Genomic DNA, 20,325 nt, shown 5'->3' with positions numbered 1-20,325 from the left:
TGCGCTGGGCCTGGCGTGGCTGTTTGTGCGGCGCGCTTGGCTTGCTGGGCGATGGCCTGGCTTCGTGCTGGGCCTCGTCCGGCAGGCCTCGTCCGATGCTTATTCGTACGATGCGCTTCCGATTAAATTTTCCGATTCCGGAATTCATTTCCGATACGAACAATATTTAATATTTCCGATTCCGGAATTAATTTCCGTTTCGAACAAATATTTAATATTTCCGTTTCCGGAATTATTTTCCGATTCCGGTAATATTTCCGATTCTGACAATATTTCCGTTTCCGGCAATATTTCCGATTCTGGCAATATTTCCATTTCCGATAATATTTTCCGACACGTACCATGTTTCCGTTTCCGGCAACATCTACGACTTGGATAATATTTATATTTCCGATACGATCCATATTTCCGTTTCCGGCAATATCATCGTTTCCGGAGTATTCATTCCTTGCCTGTGACGATCTTAGCTCCCACTGAAACCAAGATCCGTCGGTTCCGAATATTCATAGATGGAGTATTTAATGCTATTAAATACTTGATCCGTTTACGTACTATTTGTGTGACCCTACGGGTTCAGTCAAGAGTAAGCTGTGGATTAATATCATTAATTCCACTTGAACTGAAGCGGCCTCTAGCTAGGCATTCAGCTCACTTGATCTCACTGAATTTATTAACTTGTTAATTAATACTGAACCGCATTTATTAGACTTATCATAGAATGCATACTTGGACCAAGGGCATTATTTCCTTCAGTCTCCCACTTGTCCTTAGGGACAAGTGTGCATTTCCTAATTCCTTTGTCGCTCGATGCTTGCTCTTGAACATAAGGTAAGAGTTGTCATCCTTATTATGTCCAGAGGTGTTCCTCGGTTTCAGAGTTCAACTGATCAAATAAACAGATAATCATAGCCTATGATTCATCCGAGCACGGCCATGCATTTCACAGTTTCTAGCTCTCCGAGTGGCCTTGTACAACTTTTAAGCATCTCATCCCGATTTATGGGAGGACAATCCCAATCTTGCGATCTTGAGATTAGACTTCGTTTGATAGGTGATTACCTGAGCGTTGCCTTTATAGCCTCCTTTTACGGTGCGACGGTTGGTCAACGTCAAAGCAACCAGTTCTCAAACAAGTAATCTCAAATCACTCAGGTATTGAGGATTTAGTGTCTAATAATTTAATGAAATTTACTCATGACAGATTTTCATCTCTTACAGTAAAGTTTCATAGGTCTTGTCCGATACTAGTCTTCCCAAAGTAAGTATCTATGCAAATGATTATGACATTGCCATGTCCACATAGTTCAAGAAACAGAACTACTAGTCATCTTGCATTCTAATCGTCTAACGTTTTCTATGCGTCCAATTTTATAGAAAACTCCGATTAGGGACCATTTTCAACCTTTGACATTCAAGTTCACTTGATAGACATTTCTTAGTCACAGGACTGGTCCTGACAGTCTATCTTGAATATATCGTCAAATTTGAAGGGACTCATCATTTAATACTAAACCAAGATTAAATGGAATATGAAAATACATTTCATATATGATAAATGTTCAACCCCAATGTTTTATAACCATGGGCCTCAAACCCATCTTCTAAAACAATTCATGGAATTCAAAGCTATGCTTGATTTCCAGTGCTACAATGTGAGTGTTGCTTCTCACTTGTTGCATAGGTTTAGTTATCATGCTTTGCCAATCTTAATATCCTTTTCATCGAATGTTCTTCGAGATATGATGATAAGATCTTTTCGAGTTTGTTTATTATGTGATCTAGTCTTTCTTACTTCGATGGTGGTTTTACTCACTTTGCAATGAAGAACCATCAAGTTAGCAGACGTTTTTCTTGCTTCAAGAGTGGTTCTACGCATTTTTCAATGAAGAACCATCAAGCCAGCAGATAGGTGATCTACCCAAGTTCAGTGAAGAACTTTAAACAACCCTGTTTTATTGCTTCTTAGGCAATAATTACTTTTACTTCAACTGTATAGGTTGCTAGTGATGCTTTGTTTGGATTTACCTATCCAAGCAGTTCATAGATATGTGGAAGACTCTCCAACTATATCTTAGAACATAGAAATTATTATTTTAATTTCCCACGCAACAACTCATGGTCTCCAATCCATGTTGCCATTTCAAAACACGATGCTCTATAGCTCGTCCTTATCAATGGTTAACTCCAAAGGGTCTTGCTTGATCCTTTGCCAGTGTTTATGCGTGTAGCATCAATATTTAGCATATCTTTATTTCCTTGAATCAAGAACTATTCCTATGTACCTTTTCAAGTACCATAAGTATTCTTGATCTCAATCTAGTTGATCTTTACTTAGATCAATAGAGATTGGTATATGTTCGTCATGGCTAAAGTCATACGATACGTTTTTGGCGATCCTCATATTATATCATACATGATAAATTCTTTTGCAGAATAATTCCCAATTGAATTCTATTCATGTAACTTTAGCTTATCTAGTTTCAGTAGATACTAAATTCAGCTAAATTCTTTGACATATAATATAGGTTAAGAATCTTATTTAGATCCTTTGATGTTTAACTTAGTAAATGCTTATACATAGTTCAAACATCCTTTACTTAGATTTATTCACATGGGTCGAATATCTCCAATGGAGATTTTCGTGTTTGATTTAGTAAATGCCATTACTTAATCCAAAACAATATCATAAGATCTTTGTAAATAGATCTTAATACCCAGTATGTATTAAGTTTCGCCATGGTCCATCATTGATGAATAATTTCAAATCTAAGTCATTAGCATTTGAATGTTATTTCACAATAGAGAGATATGTGTGTGATACACATAGGACCAATTAAGTTTTATGTACTCCCACTAAACCTCTTACACATCTATAAGAATCATGTATATTTTATGAAACTAAAATGCTTATTAGCTTCACTTAAAATACAGTTCCAATTCCCAATTGCTTGCTTAAATTTGTACTTAGATTTTATAAGCTAGCTTTCCTTTTCAAGCATCTATTTGGATCCACAAATCCTATGACATGCCATGTACATAGTTTATTCCAACATTTGATTGAGGAATACTTTTGTCATCCAATTGCCATATTTACCAATATGCAATCATTGCTTGAATTATAGACTTGAAGCATTACGATTTTGCATGAGGTTTCAACACAATCCACATTGTGAATTTGCTTGTAACTTTTAGCAACTAATCTAGCTTTGTGTGTGAACACAATTCCATGTTTGATGGTTTTTATCCTTAAAACAAACTTGCAACCAATAGGTGTGAAACTATTCTTGCAAATCAACAAAATTTCAATTTTGTCATCAAAACATTGAGTATGTTTTATGGCCTCTAACCATTTAAAAACATTTGAGTCTATATATGGCCTCTAACCATTTTAGGGAATCTGGGTTTCGTCATAGCTTTCTTACAAGTCACAAACTCATTAATCTACATGATAATAGTTTGACTGCAAGTTGTAGGTTTCTTCACTATTTAATAGAAGAATCTCATAGTTTCATTGACCTGATCTCTATGTTTCTTTACTATCTAATAGAAGAATCTCATAGTTTCAGTGACTTGAATTCTATGCCTACTTGGGTATAGAACATCAAACAATAGAATATCAATAGCCACTTGAAAGTCCTTTGAATATTCTGTTCTCCTTGAAGCACTTGTAAAGTCTTCTAAGAGATATCTATTCTTTAAAGCCACTTCTAACGTCCTTAAAGAATAAGTTCGGATTTTCTGAAGCACTTCGAAAAGCCTCCGGAATGTCCGTTTATGTTTGTTGTTCGCCTCGAAAACTTTCGAGGTCTATTTTCTCCCACTTGTCATTTTGGAAACGAATCTCCAAAAGGACATTATTTCGAGCAAACAAACATTATGTTCTCAAAAATTCGTGGTAGAAACAATACCCTTGTGTCTCATTTGAATAAATCACAATGAAACATATATCTATGCTTGGGCCTTAGTTTGTTGAATAACAAACACTAAGCTCCCACTGAGTTTAGGAACTCTTTAGATATATTATGAAAAGATATTCTGAAATTACTTTTCAATAGCTTTGACGAATTTGGTTTAGTTTGGTGGTAGTTGAGCATTTTGTTTTAGAAATTATAGGAAAAGTCTTTATGATTCATCATTGATCGAATCAAGTACTAATTGACTTCGATCATTCCAACGTAGATATGCCATATCTTATGGACCTAGATTGTGAACACACAATCATTGATGATCATATTTGGTCTCAAGTAATCATGAACATGATCTAACCTAGATCTTTGTGATTTCTTGCCAAGTGGATTTTATACTTCTGAATCTTTGAACTAGCCAAACAGATTCAAACTTATATCACATTGAGTAAATAAACCTATATTCACTCAAATCCATGTGAAATAATAAAGTCATAAAATCTTTCTTTAGCTTTGAACTCTATTGTCTAGGCGTTCTAACAATAGTTACTTTCAACAAGTAAGACTAGTTGTCTTAAAATGATCTAGAAATCAATCAACTTTCAAAAGTTTATCAAAATAGAGCTTTTTGAATGTTAACTTGTTGATATGGTCTAAGCAACAATGCCAAAGATTAGTGGAACTCAAATCAAGGGGTTGATTTGAACCTAGTAAAGTTTTTTTTTTAAAGAGTTGTTTGTTTTAATCAAGCATATTGACTCAACATGTAATTGACCATTTCATTCAAATAAACAAACAAACATTGTCTTTGTTTTTTCTTGAATGTGAGTCTTTCTGTGTTTGAAAACAGAAATTTAGGTATGTTGATTATGGAACAAAATAGCCATTAAGTTCCAGCCTTTGAAAGGACTTAAAACAAACTAGATGACCCTACAACTAATGTAGCATTGCCATGCTTCATTTCCCACTTGTAGGTCATTAGTGTATCCTAGCTTCCATTGTTTGAGTTATTACCGAAGTAAGAACCTCAAGCGGTATATGATACCAAGGAAGTTTGATTGCTAGGTCACTTCTCTTTAAACATAAACTTATAGGTAGAAACGGAATCGTAAATTCCTTTCATTTGTTCCTCGTTTTCCTATTTCTTGTACCCTTTCTTATAGTCTTAAGAATTGAATTCTTTAGTGTTGACTTTTATACTTTGTTAGACATGTCCAATGTCACCAACAAGGTTCTTTACCATTTTAATTTATGTTGAATATTTTGTTTCAACTAGATGATCTTACTAGAAGCTTCTAAAGTTCTCTAAGCATCGATCTATTCGAATGTCTAGGGACTAGACTCATTCGAGAATTAAATGGACAAAGATATTAGGTTGTTAACCATTGGTAAAGCTGAGCGTATTAAACTCAATGCTTCATGATTTCAAAACTACAGTGTATTTTGAATTCACAAGCACCAATTGGTTTGCCATTCGATTTTGATATTCGAAAACAACCATAAAAGTGGATATAAGAAACGTACATTTTAAATTGCTCACTTTCTCTCTTTTCCGTGAATCGTTCTTGGATTCACTACCAATCGAGGAAATTTACTGTTACCTTTCTAAAAGGATTTATTGCAGTGCAAGATATTTAATTATAAACAATAATTAAAACATACATTGAAGCATGCAAAGTCTAAACATTTATCATGAATAATAACTTGAAATTAAAGCAACCATGCAATTCAAACAAGTTATTAGCATTTTATTCGATTTTATTGTTCCGGCAGGTGTGAATAAAATGATTCCAAGACCCTAAAACCATTGAAGAATTAATCACAGTTTGTCGACTCAATTCTAAAACATTTTAGGTAAGCAAAAGCCTTTTGCTAATAGTCTAGAAACTACTCTTGGTTGATAGGTACGTCTAAGAACTTATTAGGAAAACCTATCGATTTTGCCACGACATAAAAGGACTCCTTACTTATATCGTTGAGTTTCACCAAAACTAACATGTACTCACAATTATTTGTGTACCTTGCCCCTTTAGGACCAATAAGTAACACCTCGCTGAGCGAAAACTATTACTAGATTGATGTAAAGGATATCCAAGCAAGTGTATATTTTGGCATGGCACCTTTTAACTCAATTTTTAAGTTTGGAACTTAAGGCTCTTACTATGTTGGTTAGATTTTAAGTGAACTAAAATACTTAATCATGCAACATAATCAAGCCACAATCTTATGCATAATTAAGACATATTTAAAGCAATAAATAACTTAAAGCATGCATAAGATAAATGTGATCTAGTATGGCCCGACTTCATCTTGAAGCTTTAACTTCAAAGTCCGTCTTGAAAATCTCCGTGGGAGGCACCATTTTCTTCAAATAGGATAAGCTATAACTAATTACAACTATTTGATGGTACGCAGACCATATTTGAATTGAAAAATAACTTTGGTACTTTAGACCAATTACATTCAAATTAATGGTACGCAGACCATATTTTCTATCCTATTTGGGCCATACTAGTCACTTCATAACCTGCAAAACAGTACATATACAATATATACCATTCACCCATTCATTATCATGAATGGCCCACATAGCTGGTTAGTAAAACACATTATGCATCACGTAAACATTTGCAGCAATTAATCAAGGGCACCAATAATCTACCAATTATTCAGTCCTTATTAATTCTAATCAAGTTGTTTTAACCTTAAGGATTTGTAGACCTAATCAAGAGTTTATGACTAAAAAGCGCTCCCACTTAAACCAATAAATTTATATGCTTTACTAATTTTAAACATAAAAATGTATTTCTAGTCCAACCGGAAACATACAAATTTAATTAAAATTTAAAGCTCATATCAATTTATAATTGAATCCAAAAGTTTAATTTAATTTCAGTCGTATTTAAATTAATTCATGATTTTAATTTTAGTAAAATAATTAGAATAAATAAAATTTATTATAATTACAATATTCAAAATTAAAATCCAAGAAAATAATTTAAATTATTAATTTTAAAATTAATTAAAATTACGTGAACTGAAATTCTCAAATTAAACATTCAAAAACGATCTTTAATCGTAACGCAAACACCCTACGCGTTGCACGCCCATGGGCCGCACGTACACAGCCATTGCTGGCCATGTGCGCGCAGCCCATGCGCTCGTCGCATAGCTGCTGCATCCCCATCGCAAGCCTCCGCACGCATTGGTGCTCGCTGCGCGCGCCAGCGCTCATCGCACGCGAGCTATCGCTCGCTGGGCGCGCGACATCGCTCGCTGGGCGCGCGAGCCATCGCTCGCTGGGCGCGCGAGCCATCGCTCGCTGGGCGCGCGACATCGCTCGCTGGGCGGGCGACATCGCTCGCTGTGCGCGCGAGCAATGCTGGCTGTGCGCGCGAGTCCTCGCTCGTTGTGCGCGCGAGCAATGCTGGGCGCAGCGCTCGTGGCACGCGAGCTTGCGCTCGCTGCGCGCGAGGCTGCGCGCTCTTGTGCGAGGCAGCGCGCGTTGTGGCGCAGCTCGCTTCCTGCCCACACGCGACTGCCTTGGCTCGCCCTACGCCCATGCCCATTCGTCCATTGGTCGTGGCACACGACACAAGGCAGGGCTGCTGCCTTGTGCTCGTGCACTACGCCCTTGCTCATTGCATTCGTGCCGCACGGGCGACGAGCTCCCTTGCTCGTCGTCGCATGCCCGCATTATACAACACCCCTTAAGGGTAACACGAAGCGTCCATTGCTTCGTGCGTGCAAGTTTTATGAACGAATCGCATAAAAATTTGAAATTTATAAAATTAATGACAAATTAATAAATATTATTAATTTCATAATTTTAGGGCGAAAAATCGAAAATTTATTATCCAATTGATTTCCGATTGTTATGGATTCAAGTCTAGGTCATAAAAATTTAAAATTTATCGTAAATTTACAATTTTTATGGTGGTTTTTAATCATAGGTTTCTAATTAAATTACAATTAATTATGAAAATCAAATTAATTCTAAATTATTCTAATTTTCAACAAATTAATCATAATTACAAATTAGATTGCATAATTAACAAGACTAGGCATTCAAACTTGTTAAACATATGCAGTAGGTCAATCAAAAATTCAAGATTTATCAACAAGAATCGCAAATATTTAATTTAACATCTTAAATTTACGAAATTTTGCATTCGAAAAACTAAAACCTTCGAAAAGTCAAAATTTTAGAATGCCTTTTACATGCGGAATTGACACAAAAATCACTCAATTCGGATGAGTAACGAAGAAACTGCCGAAAAACTGCGTACGTATAATTAAATAAACGCAATTTGCAATTAATTAACAATTACGAAAATTAATCACCCCTTTTAATTCTTGCAAATTTGTAATATTTAACCATGTTCATGCAATTTAGATTATGAAAATAATAAGGGGCTCGTGATACCACTGTTAGGTTATGATACATATGACAATTCATAAATCATGCGGAAAAACCATAAACCCAAGAAAACATATTATTTACACATAATCATTTAGCATAGATTAGATGCATACTCTTTGTTGCGTGCCTTCCCTAGCTGCGCCCGAACCGAACAAGAACAAGTCTTTAGGACTCCAAGTGTCGTCCCTCCGTAGATAGTCCACAGCACGTCCGGATCCGCCTTAAGATTGACCAACTAGAATCGCCCTTAAGGTACTATTATTTTCGGCACTTTATAGGCAAATGTGTGACTGAATTTTTCTCTCAAAAACTCACTTTGAATACTTTGAAACTTGTGTTATAAATTGTGAGCCCTAGCCTCATATTTATAGCGGTATGGAAAGGGAATCGAAATCCTATTCAGATACAAATTAATTAAACCTAGAATCCTACAAGAACTCTAATTTAATTAATTTATCAAATAGAATTAGGAATTTAATCATTAACCGAACTCTGCATGTTTTAGGAAACGTGCACGAACACAAACACTTGCACACATACGCACGGCAGCCACGATGGGCCCCATGCGTGCGCGCGAGCAGCAGCCCACTCAGCGCCCGCGCGCGCTGCGCGCTGCGCGTGCTGTGCGCGCTGTGCGCGCTGCGCGCTGCGCGCAGCCTGCTGGGCCTGGCCTTGCGCTGGGCCTGGCGTGGCTGTTTGTGCGGCGCGCTTGGTTTGCTGGGCGATGGCCTGGCTTCGTGCTGGGCCTCGTCCGGCAGGCCTCGTCCGATGCTTATTCGTACGATGCGCTTCCGATTAAATTTTCCGATTCCGGAATTCATTTCCGATACGAACAATATTTAATATTTCCGATTCCGGAATTAATTTCCGTTTCGAACAAATATTTAATATTTCCGTTTCCGGAATTATTTTCCGATTCCGGTAATATTTCCGATTCTGACAATATTTCCGTTTCCGGCAATATTTCCGATTCTGGCAATATTTCCATTTCCGATAATATTTTCCGACACGTACCATGTTTCCGTTTCCGGCAACATCTACGACTTGGATAATATTTATATTTCCGATACGATCCATATTTCCGTTTCCGGCAATATCATCGTTTCCGGAGTATTCATTCCTTGCCTGTGACGATCTTAGCTCCCACTGAAACCAAGATCCGTCGGTTCCGAATATTCATAGATGGAGTATTTAATGCTATTAAATACTTGATCCGTTTACGTACTATTTGTGTGACCCTACGGGTTCAGTCAAGAGTAAGCTGTGGATTAATATCATTAATTCCACTTGAACTGAAGCGGCCTCTAGCTAGGCATTCAGCTCACTTGATCTCACTGAATTTATTAACTTGTTAATTAATACTGAACCGCATTTATTAGACTTATCATAGAATGCATACTTGGACCAAGGGAATTATTTCCTTCACAACCGACACTTTGTTGCGATTCCATTCTAAGGGGAGCTTAATGCCCTAAACAATCCTAGGCTGATCGATCGTGATTGAAAACTAAACAATTTATTACTCTATTTTATTTTGGCAATTAAAAACCTGAATTCTTAAAGAGCTAAAATTAGGCAAATAGAACTTGGGTCACAGAGAAACCATAATACGGAGTATTAAGCAAACGAAAGATTGCTAATGTTAAATAAATCAATTAAAGCCTCTAACAAGGCATAGACAAATCCAAAATCATAATCATCCCATAGAAGAGCATTAATATTAACACCAACACATCCTATTGATACGAGAAAATAGCTAGTCATCAAAATTCAATTGTAAATATCAAAACACGGTTCCAAATTAAATTCAGGTCAAAGAAAACACCAATTAGGCCAATAAACATATTCAACGCTGATCAATCGTGATTGAACTAAACAATTTCTTATTCTTTTTTATTTTGGCAATTATCAAACTGAATTCTTTAATCATATATTACAAACAAACAAATATTCATAATCCCTAGGTTATAGGTTAAATAAAATTAATGAGAAACAGAATTAAGCACATACTAACCCTTGAAATTGAAGGCAGCAGTGGGGCAGCCAGGGTTTACCAGAGGTTGGGAGGAGGAAGGAAAGCAGTGAAAGGGAGAGGCGGTGCAGCGTGAGGAGGGGCGGTGCAGAGCGGCGGTGCGGAGGAGTTGCAAGTTTTCTTCCGAGCAGAGGTTGGAGTGTTTTTCCGAGGGTTTTACCGGCGGTTGGGAGGCGGCCGGAAAGGGGTGCAAGAGAGCGACGGTGCAGAGTGAGGAGCGACGGCAGAGTGAGGAGCGACGGTGTAGAGGTTTTCGGTTTTTCTTGCGAGTAGAGGTAGAGGTTGGAGTACGTGCAGGGTTAATTTTCTAAATTCCCCGCGCCTAACTCATAAGTTTTGGGAATTCATTTTCGATCTGCCGCCTAACTTTTGGGAGTACTGCTTAAAATTTGAATTGCTTTGTTATTTTTTTTATTATTTTAAAATAAATGGTTCACTTGGTTTAATTAAGGTTTTTTTTATTGTAAAAATAGTTTTGTAAAAGAATATGAAGCGGCTATCTTAAAAACAATTTTATATTTTATTAAGGAAAAATTGACATAAATAATCCCAATTTTCACACATCTTCTAAAAATAATCCCAACTTTGGATTATTTTAGAATAATCCAAACTTTAGGGGTTACCTTCTCAAAATAATCCGAAGTCTTTTTTTTGTGTCATTACTAATCCATTTTGGGTCTATTGTACATAGGCAAATTGATAGTTTGGATTATTTTGAGAATGTAACCCCTAAAGTTTGGATTATTCTAAAATAATCCGAAGTTGGGATTATTCTGAGAAGATGAGTGAAAGGTGGGATTATTTATGTCAATTTTTCCTTTTATTAAGTATTTTTAAATTTTATATATTTTTTTATTATGGTAAAAAATATAAGACGGTTAGGTAAGGCAACCGTACTCTATTCTTTTTTCACACAACTGTTATGAGAGCAATGCGTACTCTATACTCCTAGATAACGCTTAACAAATTTAACCGTCCTCTATTCAGCGTTTTCTATTCTCTATTTTGTAGTAGTGTAGGTCTTGAGGAGAGAGAAAATAAGAATTAAGAAAGGGAGTAGATGGATCTTGGGTAATATCAAAGAAAATATTCATCAATAATTTCAACACATAACAATTTCACTCAATTAATCATCTAATTAAAATTGAAAATGCAAAAACTCCCAACATAATTGCATCAACGATATAACATAGATCTAATTGAGCAATTAAAGAGAGTGAAAATAAGACCTTGGTTCGTCATTAATAGTGGAAATGAGATTGGAGAGGGGATCAAAACAAAGAAGAACAAGAACAAGAAATTTATGAGAGCGAATAACAAATAGTTGCTATGGGAGATTCCTCACATATTCATACAATCCCCTTATCCCATAATCCATCTATTCAGACAATTGAACTCCTCCGATCCCCTCCCTCTAATTCTACATTGACAATAATTCATAAACTCTCACCATATCAAAATAATCACAACAAAACCTAACAAATTCCCAAATTTTAAGATAAAACCCAATGTAACATTCCCTGCACACCCTGCGTTCGTGAATAATGGCGGAAATGAGATTAGCTTTCTCATTAATGGGGGGTTTCGGTGGGTTTTAATTAGTTATTTTAGTTGATTAAGAATGGTGGTTAAAGGAAAGGTGAGTAGGTGACAGATTTTGGAGCAAAAGTATTTTCAAGGGAAAAAAATACAGCAAGAATTGCCACATAGGACCAGTAACACTAGAGGAAAAAACATCATAAGTTGCCCTTAAAATTGGCTTATAGATTGCCAATTGCAAGGGCAACATATGGGGGGGTCACTTTTGTGAAATTATCAAAGGTTGCCCTTAACAAGGGCAACTTATAATCTTATAAGTTGCCCTTGTTTGCAACAAGGGCAACTTATGTGAAACTTATAAGTTGCCCTTGTCGCATACAAGGGCAACTTATAAGCTTCACATAAGTTGCTCTTGTTTGAAACAAGGGCAACTTATAAGATTCACATAAGTTGCTCTTGTTGCAAACAAGGGCAACTTTTGAGTTATTTTTTTTTTTTAAAAAAAAAAAATCTGCAATATAATTCCTGATATTTTGCAATATAAAATTCTGCATTATAATTTATAGAATACTGTTTCACCAAACATCATCTTGATATTCCTCAAAAATGATATAAATTTCAAATTTCCAATAATATTTCCGAATTAATTCAAATGTAATTAATTAAATCGATAAATAACAAAATAATGTAAGAGTCACGAATAACTACAAGCCTGAGGGTAATTCACAATCGTTGAAGTAAGTAGCCCACTTGTCTCGAACTTCATCCAACTCCTCTTTGGTGAAGGGCCCCTCCCTTGGAGTTGTGAAAACCTTTAAAAGAACAACGTACATGCAAACCAATAAATTAAATTAAGTTTCATATGCGAAAACAGAAATTATATTGGTCGCGAAAATAATTTTCTGAGTGTACTAAGATTCATTTCAAGTTCTTTATGCACATCTAAGGCTCACTTAGCTCGATATAGATCATATTTGGCCAAAAATGGCATTTTCGATCCCAAATATCAAAAAATGAACCTAAGTACACTTTTTAAATCTTTTCCATGATTTATATGATTAGTTATATGTTTATAAAACTCATTTCAAGTTCGTTATGCACGCTTATGGGTCATTTGGGTCGATATAGGTTATTTATGGCCAAAAATGGCATTTTCGATCCCAACTACCAACAAACGAACTATTTCCACATTCTAACTCTTTTTCATGATTCATATGATTAGTTATATGTTTATGAAACTCATTTCAAGTTCGTTATGCAAGCCTAAGGGTCATTTGGGTCGATATAGGCCATTTATGGCAAAAAATATCATTTTCGAAACCAACTACCAACAAACAAACCTATTTCCAAATTCTAACCCTTTTTCATGATTCATATGATTAGTTTTATGATTATAAGACTCATTTCATGTTCTTTATGCACGCCTATGGGTCATTTGGGTCAATATAGGTCATTTATGGCAAAAAATGGCATTTTCGATCCCAACTACCAACAAACGAACTTATTTCCATATTCTAAACGTTTTTCATGATTCATATGATTAGTTATATGTTTATAAGACTCATTTTAAGTTCGTTATGCACGCCTATGGGTCTTTTGGGTCGTTATAGGTCATTTATGGCCAAAAATAAAATTTTCGATCCCAACTACCAACAAATGAACCTCTTTCCACATTCTAACTATTTTTGATGATTCATATGATTAGTTATATGTTTATAAGACTCATTTCAAGTTCGTTATGCACGCCTAAGGGTCATTTGGGTCGATATAGGTAATTTATGGCCAAAAATGCCATTTTCGATCCCAACTACCAACAAACGAATTTATATCCACATTCTAAACCTTTTTCATGATTTTTATGATTAGTTATATGATTATAAGACGCATTTCAAGTTCATTATGCACGCCTATGGGTCATTTGGGTCGATATAAGTCATTTATGGCCAAAAATGGCATTTTCGATCCCAACTACCAACAAACGAACTTATATCTACATTCTAAACCTTTTTCATGATTTATATGATTAGTTATATGATTATAAGACTCATTTCAAGTTCGTTATGCACGCCTAAGGGTCATTTGGGTCGATATAGGTCATTTATGGCCAAAAATGCCATTTTCGATCCCAACTACCAACAAACGAACTTATATCCACATTCTAAACCTTTTTCATGATTTATATGATTAGTTATATGATTATAAGACTCATTTCAAGTTCATTATGCACGCCTATAGGTCATTTGGGTCGATATAAGTCATTTATGGCCAAAAATGGCATTTTCGATCCCAACTACCAACAAACGAACTTATATCCACATTCTAAACCTTTTTCATGATTCATATGATTAGTTATATGTTTATGAAACTCATTTTAAGTTCGTTATGCATGCCTATGGTTCATTTGGGTCGATATAGGTCATTTATGGCCAAAAATGGCATTTTCGATCTCAACTACCAACAAACGAACTTATACTCAAATTCTAAAGCTTTTTCATGATTCATATGATTAGTTATATGTTTATAAGACTCATTTCAAGTTCGTTATGCACGACTATGGGTCATTTGGGTCGATATAGGTCATTTATGGCCAAAAATGGCATTTTCGATCCCAACTACCAACAAACGTAATTATTTCCATATTTTAAACGTTTTCATGATTCCTCCCACCTACCATGTTAGTTTCTGAAATTGGCTCACTATGTTTAAACAGTACACTGTTATTGTTTGATTTTAAAATTCGTATTTGCTAGTTCATGAAGTGATTGTCATGACTCATGGAATATTAGAATCATTATTTAAGTCTCCCTTTAGCATTTAAAGTTGATTAAAATGTTTGGTTGTGCCATTTGTATCTTGAGTACGATCATTTGATCATTCCAGCTGAGCTTCTGTTGTACTTATTTTTGTTGAAATGAATTTTCTGTTGAGTATTTGTTTGTTGTAAAAATATCTAGGGTCACAACATCTTTTAACTTAGAGAAGCCTCATTCAAGTAAATATCTATGTTGTTTCAAATATTTCTTGCAAATATCTATGTTGTTTCAAATATTTCTTGCTAAATTTGAAGAAACGGGTCTTACTTTGTTCAAGCATATCAGGATACTTGGATTTTCCATCTCTGTGTTGTTCAGTAAAGAATACAAATGTTGTTTTGCAATTTGTTGTCTTCTATATATAATGATGATTTATATTACAGTAGTTTTTAGGTCCTAGTTGTCAAAAACAAAAAAGTCTTTAGTTCACTTTTTATTTTTCATTTAAATTATTGTTTCGTGCATCAGGCCCACAAAAGAAGTTAGAGCAACTGCTATCTCACTGTGGCAATAGACACTGCGCAGACTACGGCAACCCAGAACCGAAATGGGTGTAAGTATTATGTAGCCTGACAGTAGTCCTTTACCATTAATAAATCTAATTACATATCATACAGGTTTTTATATTTTCATGCAGCATGCTCACAACATGCTCACAACATACCAGATATCAAAGATGAGAACAAATTATATAGAGGAAAGACACTTGCCTTAAACAAATTGTTAGAGAAAATAGGATCACCACCACCAGCAATCTTGATCCTCCTGTCTTGAGATAAAGATGTGGTCATTGCGCTACATGGAAAGAAAATATATAAGGAACAACTCTCAGAAGCATCGCATCATAACAGAACTAAGGTGAATGTCTAGATCTTAATACAAAGGTGCACAAGAAAGAAAAATTCTCATGGCCTTGCACTCTTAAAATAAAGAGGAATTAGAAATGGGAGACTAATAAAAAAATCATGCAACTATCTAGGATGAAAGAGGTCGCTGCATTTTCAGAAACTAATTAATCATTATACATAACAAATACAAAGGAAAAAAAACCCTAAGTACTTAATAAATGTTTCATAGAAAAGTTTAGAACTTTTAAAACTCCTTTGACAAATTGGTTGATCACTCAGTTTCAGAGGAAAAGAAACCAGCACAAAATTGAGCATCCAGTTTCAAACAAAGATTAAATTGAGGAAGCCTGACCTTCGAATAACTCTGAAAACACGAAACTCGCAACTACATCGTTGGCAACTTGGCTAGCCTCCTCGTACTTCTTCTGCAGAAACATAAACATAAGAACAAAGAAATTTGGTGAAAATTACAAATGTAGGCAGAGAATGAAAGAAAGAAGAGATGAAGAACCTTTGCATCAGCACTAAATCCCTGCGTAAACTTTACTTGGAGATAACCACTGATTCCTATGAGAGGGATTAAGACGAGGACTATCAATGCCAGAATCTAGTTTGCAAGGAAAGCAATGACCAAACCAGTTATAGCAGAGGAAATATTTTGACAAGAAAACCCAATGCGTCTCCAACTAAAGCACGTACAGTTGCAGCATCAGCAGATAGCCTTGCACCTATTGTACCACTTGAATTTTCTGCCTCGTCAAACCAGCCAATCTCCATGTGCAGTACTCTCTCAAAACATAAAGTTCTGATCCTTCTTATCAACTTACACCCAGGTAAAGAAAAGAAATAGGTTCTAGCTGGTTACGATATCAGTGTTGCTAAGCCAATGACAACAAACATAAGGGACCAGAACCTTGAATCCTTTCTCAAGATATCTGGTGGCTTGTAAAACATTTCAATCCGCACTAGCAAATATTGTACTAAATACTGGAAATATTGCACCACTGGCAATTGCAAACAGACATCCCAACACAAGTATTGGGATTTCAGGCTTGTTTAGAGAGGCTAGACGCTTAATAGAAACTTCTGCAACAACATATGGTATTGGGATTTCTACCACGTCTGCAGTTGCTAGTCCTGACACCGTTGAAAAAGAGTCACGAATGCTGCTGCTATTTCTCCCTGAGTCAAAAAAATAAAAGTCTTGCAGATTATCAACTTCAACAAGAATCTAAAAGAAGACATCCAAAGAGGAAATTTCCTAAATTAAAATAAAAAAATCTTAACACTGATTTGGATAAAATAAAATAAAAACCCTCCTCTCGTCCAATGCACAATGACAATCCTTTCAAATTACAACAGCAAATAAATGTTTCTGTTCAATATTTCTTCTCTTAGTATAAAAGGTAGTGTGGAAGTGGGATGAAAGCTTTGAGATATCAAGCATTTGAAGCCACCACTTGTGTAGTTCTGTTGGGAGCATTAAGTGGTCCATACCAACATTATTAGGTAACTAAGAAATGGTTTCTGATGAAACTCTATGCCAAAGTGAAAGATACTTAGTAGCCGATAAATTGTATGTTCTAGTTGATAAATGTAAGGACTTGTGAACAACATCTTATATATGTTCTAGTTTTGTCAGCTGATAAATTGTAACTCAACTAAAAAGCTGGACATCATGGTACAATATTGACAATTGGTAGCCGTCTGATATATATGTACCAGTTGATTTTCACACCACAACAGTCTGTTTACACAAACTAAAACCACCCTCATATTCTCTAAACAAACTCAAATTGGCAAAAGAAATCATCAAAAGAACATCTGTAAACAAAGTCTTTGTTCCTAGAATGGAAATGTTGTACCTCTATGCTTCTGATTCTCAAGTATCCTCCGGATATATACATTGAGCAACAATTACATAGAGTTGGCAGAAGTTTTTTCAGAATCACTAATTAGATCCCTTTTAATGCCTCTGATGTCATCAATTTCTTTCACAACAACAGGTTCTTCAGTTCTATATGGCATGAATTCAATAATTAACAAAATAAGGCTGAAAACTATAAAACCTGAAATATGTAATCAAATATTACCTTGCAAGTAAATTACTCAATCAAACCGAGTGAGAAAGGTTTCAGAAAAATTAGGGCACAAATTACTCAAGAAATTTGGATGAAAAGTGATCGAATAAACAGAAAATTAAGTATCATGTAATGAAAAGACAAGATTATGCGATAGTATTAGCCCAATCTTAAGCAATCTTGTTCATAGAAAAATAAAATTGGATAAGAAAATATAAAGAAATATACCGAATTTCGAGGTTCGCGGCGGAAATTCATTGAGTTTGAGGAGATAAGCCCTTGTGTAACCCAGATTGAGCAGATCTGGATGAAGATTCCCGACCTAAATCAACTATGAACTTCGATTAATACTTGAGGGTGGTGGTTGACGTTGGTAACTTGTATGCCGGTGATGTTTTTATCAAGATGACGACGGCACATAAGGGCGCTTGAGAGGGAGTGCGGGGAATTAAGCAGAGAAGAATTGCAGGAGACTTTGAAAGAGAATGAGAGAATTTTTTTTGGTTTCAAAAGTGTTTTTTGTTTTCCTTTTTTTTAATATGGAAGTAATTTCTAAAGGACACTTGAAAAGTAGTCGGTGGTGATGGTGGCCGGAGTGGCTGACTGTGCACGACAGGGAAGAAGTAAATTTACCTAGTATAGGTGAGTATGGAGTGACTGCGAGAGAAGAATGAAGCAGGTCTAAAGATGCGCTTAACAAAAGGGAGGGAAAGATTTTAATGATTTAATTTTTTTTTTATTTTTTTTTAACTATCAAAGGTGGCTCTTGTTGTATAAGGGCAACCTTTGATGAGCCACCTATGAGAATTTTTCCTCTAGTGTAAGTTATTGCCACAGTATCTTAACCAAAGGGACTAAGATTTTAATCAAGGGGACTAATTTTTTTATTCACTTTGGTTAGTTTTGACCGGAAAGTGAATAGTAGATCCTGATCGGTGAAAAAAAAAGTTATAGGTCCCAAACGGTAAAAAAATTAAAAGGTTAGTCCCCACCTTTGTGCTTAACTCTAATTTGATGTTTTACCATCGTTTTGTTAGTGCAAAAGCAAAGGAGGAGAGATATTGTAACAAATTAAGCAAAATTAAAATTATACCAAACTAAAAGAACCCACAACAAAACAAAAAGAAGTAAGAGTACCCCTTCCCCTTAAGATTGTTGTTGACAAAAAAGGAAAAGAAGCAGCAACATCAATCCGATTTGTCAACAAAGCAATAATCTTGGAGTAAATCAATGACCAGTTGACCACACAACTTAATCAATAAATAGAGAAATTAAATCAATTACGCAGCTTCGTCACTTCGACGTTTGCGGTTAAATAGATTAAAAACCCCCAAAATCTAAAGAATAAAAAGCCAGAGAGTCGTAGTGGTGAGTGAGAACGAGTTTTTATTTAATGTAATACTCTGTAGATTTAAGTGAGTGTGAGAGGGAGTATGGAAATTGAAGAAGAGAGAAAGAGAGGAAGAGGAGATCTAGTATCTGGTTTGTGTGAGGCTGGCGGCTACAACAAGAAATGAAATACCCTACATGAGTACATGTGGTTCATTGGTTTTTTTCCTTTTTTTAAGAGTACTAGTTGTTGGACCGCGCGCTAGCGCGCGCGGTCCCCCAAGATATCGAAATCAAATGGCAAAACGAACTAAACAAATAGATAGAACAATTAATATAACAATAAGCTATTAGTTGAGTTTCAAGAGTCCTATTTGCAAAAGGCATTAGTAAAGAACATATATGTAGCATATAGCTACTTATTCTTATAGAAATTCTCAAAACTAAAGAAAGTTTATACACAACAATTAGTTCGTGGTATACTAAACAAATGGAAAGGTTTACTGACGTTCTAAAATGCTCTTCTGCTTCTTCATGAACAAATGTCTTGAGGCGCAATTGCAGAACAATGTTCCTAGAAAGAGTCGTCGCTAGGTTAATTTTGATTAGGAAGTAGAACGTGCATAGTGTTTCGAGCACATCTTTGAAGTCGTTTTGATCAACCTGACAATAGACATGCTTCACCAGTTGGTAAGTATATCACAAAATTAAATTTTAGAAGTAAATTGAAAGTATAAGTTCGAGAATAGGTTAGAGGGCAGATCTTGTATATTCTAAATATTTTTTTAGAATTTTTAGAGAACGTGTTAAAAAGGCATTGTGTCGGCATGCCAGTTCCATCACAGAATCGAAGTTCAAAGTATCTTCCCTTTCTTATGTCTTGTGTGGGTTGACAAGTTTTAAAGGTTCTTTTTAATTGCTTGAGAAATAATTGTTTTTGGATAAATAATAGCATACTAAAAGCTCTTATCCTAACTTAAACTGGTATCCCTATACCCCCCCCCCCTAATTTTTAGATCATATCACAGTGAGATGAGATTATACACTTCCTTAATTTGTTCCCAAAGGAGTTTCAATATATCTGTTTTCAGGGATTCCAACGAATATATACCAAACTATAATTTCATTCCTTTCCATCTCTCCCTCTCCTTCCCAATCCCCTTATCTTCTTCTCTATTTGTGTTTTATGGTTTGTGAATTCTGAAAGGTTTCTTCAGAATTGCCTATGCGTTTTGGTTATGTATGCATTGAGGTTGCGAGGAGTGATTCAGGATTATTTTTGTGTCAACGGAAGTATACTCTTGATATTATTTCGGAAGCAGGTTTTGCGGCTTTACCATTGAACAAAATCATCG

General features: G+C 35.5%; 1 protein-coding gene across 4 annotated transcripts; it reads right to left on the bottom strand.

Moving 5' to 3' along the window:
* Positions 1-12,430: 12,430 nt before the first annotated feature.
* Positions 12,431-19,153, bottom strand: LOC130464178 (ABC transporter B family member 3). Of its 4 annotated transcripts, none has more exons than XR_008924516.1 (6): positions 17,870-19,149; positions 16,260-16,742; positions 16,072-16,167; positions 15,913-15,985; positions 15,423-15,507; positions 12,431-12,711 (listed from the first exon to the last, which is right to left on the bottom strand). XR_008924516.1 is itself a non-coding variant. In XM_056833633.1 (6 exons), exons 2-6 carry the CDS (start codon positions 16,335-16,337, stop codon positions 12,594-12,596), a joined length of 420 nt encoding a protein of 139 aa, XP_056689611.1. In that variant the 5' UTR covers positions 16,338-17,577; positions 17,870-19,153; the 3' UTR covers positions 12,431-12,593. The 4 variants fall into 4 exon arrangements, 2 of the variants coding, with proteins under 2 accessions (XP_056689611.1, XP_056689610.1); XM_056833633.1 differs by having other exon boundaries at positions 15,423-15,477; positions 16,260-17,577; positions 17,870-19,153; XM_056833632.1 differs by having other exon boundaries at positions 15,423-15,477; positions 17,870-19,152.
* Positions 19,154-20,325: the final 1,172 nt, after the last annotated feature.

Source organism: Spinacia oleracea, chromosome 6, assembly GCF_020520425.1.
Source record: "Spinacia oleracea cultivar Varoflay chromosome 6, BTI_SOV_V1, whole genome shotgun sequence".
Taxonomy (NCBI): Eukaryota; Viridiplantae; Streptophyta; class Magnoliopsida; order Caryophyllales; family Amaranthaceae; genus Spinacia; species Spinacia oleracea.
The sequence above is the reverse complement of the archived record's forward strand: the minus strand, read 5'-3'. Positions and strand labels throughout refer to the sequence as shown.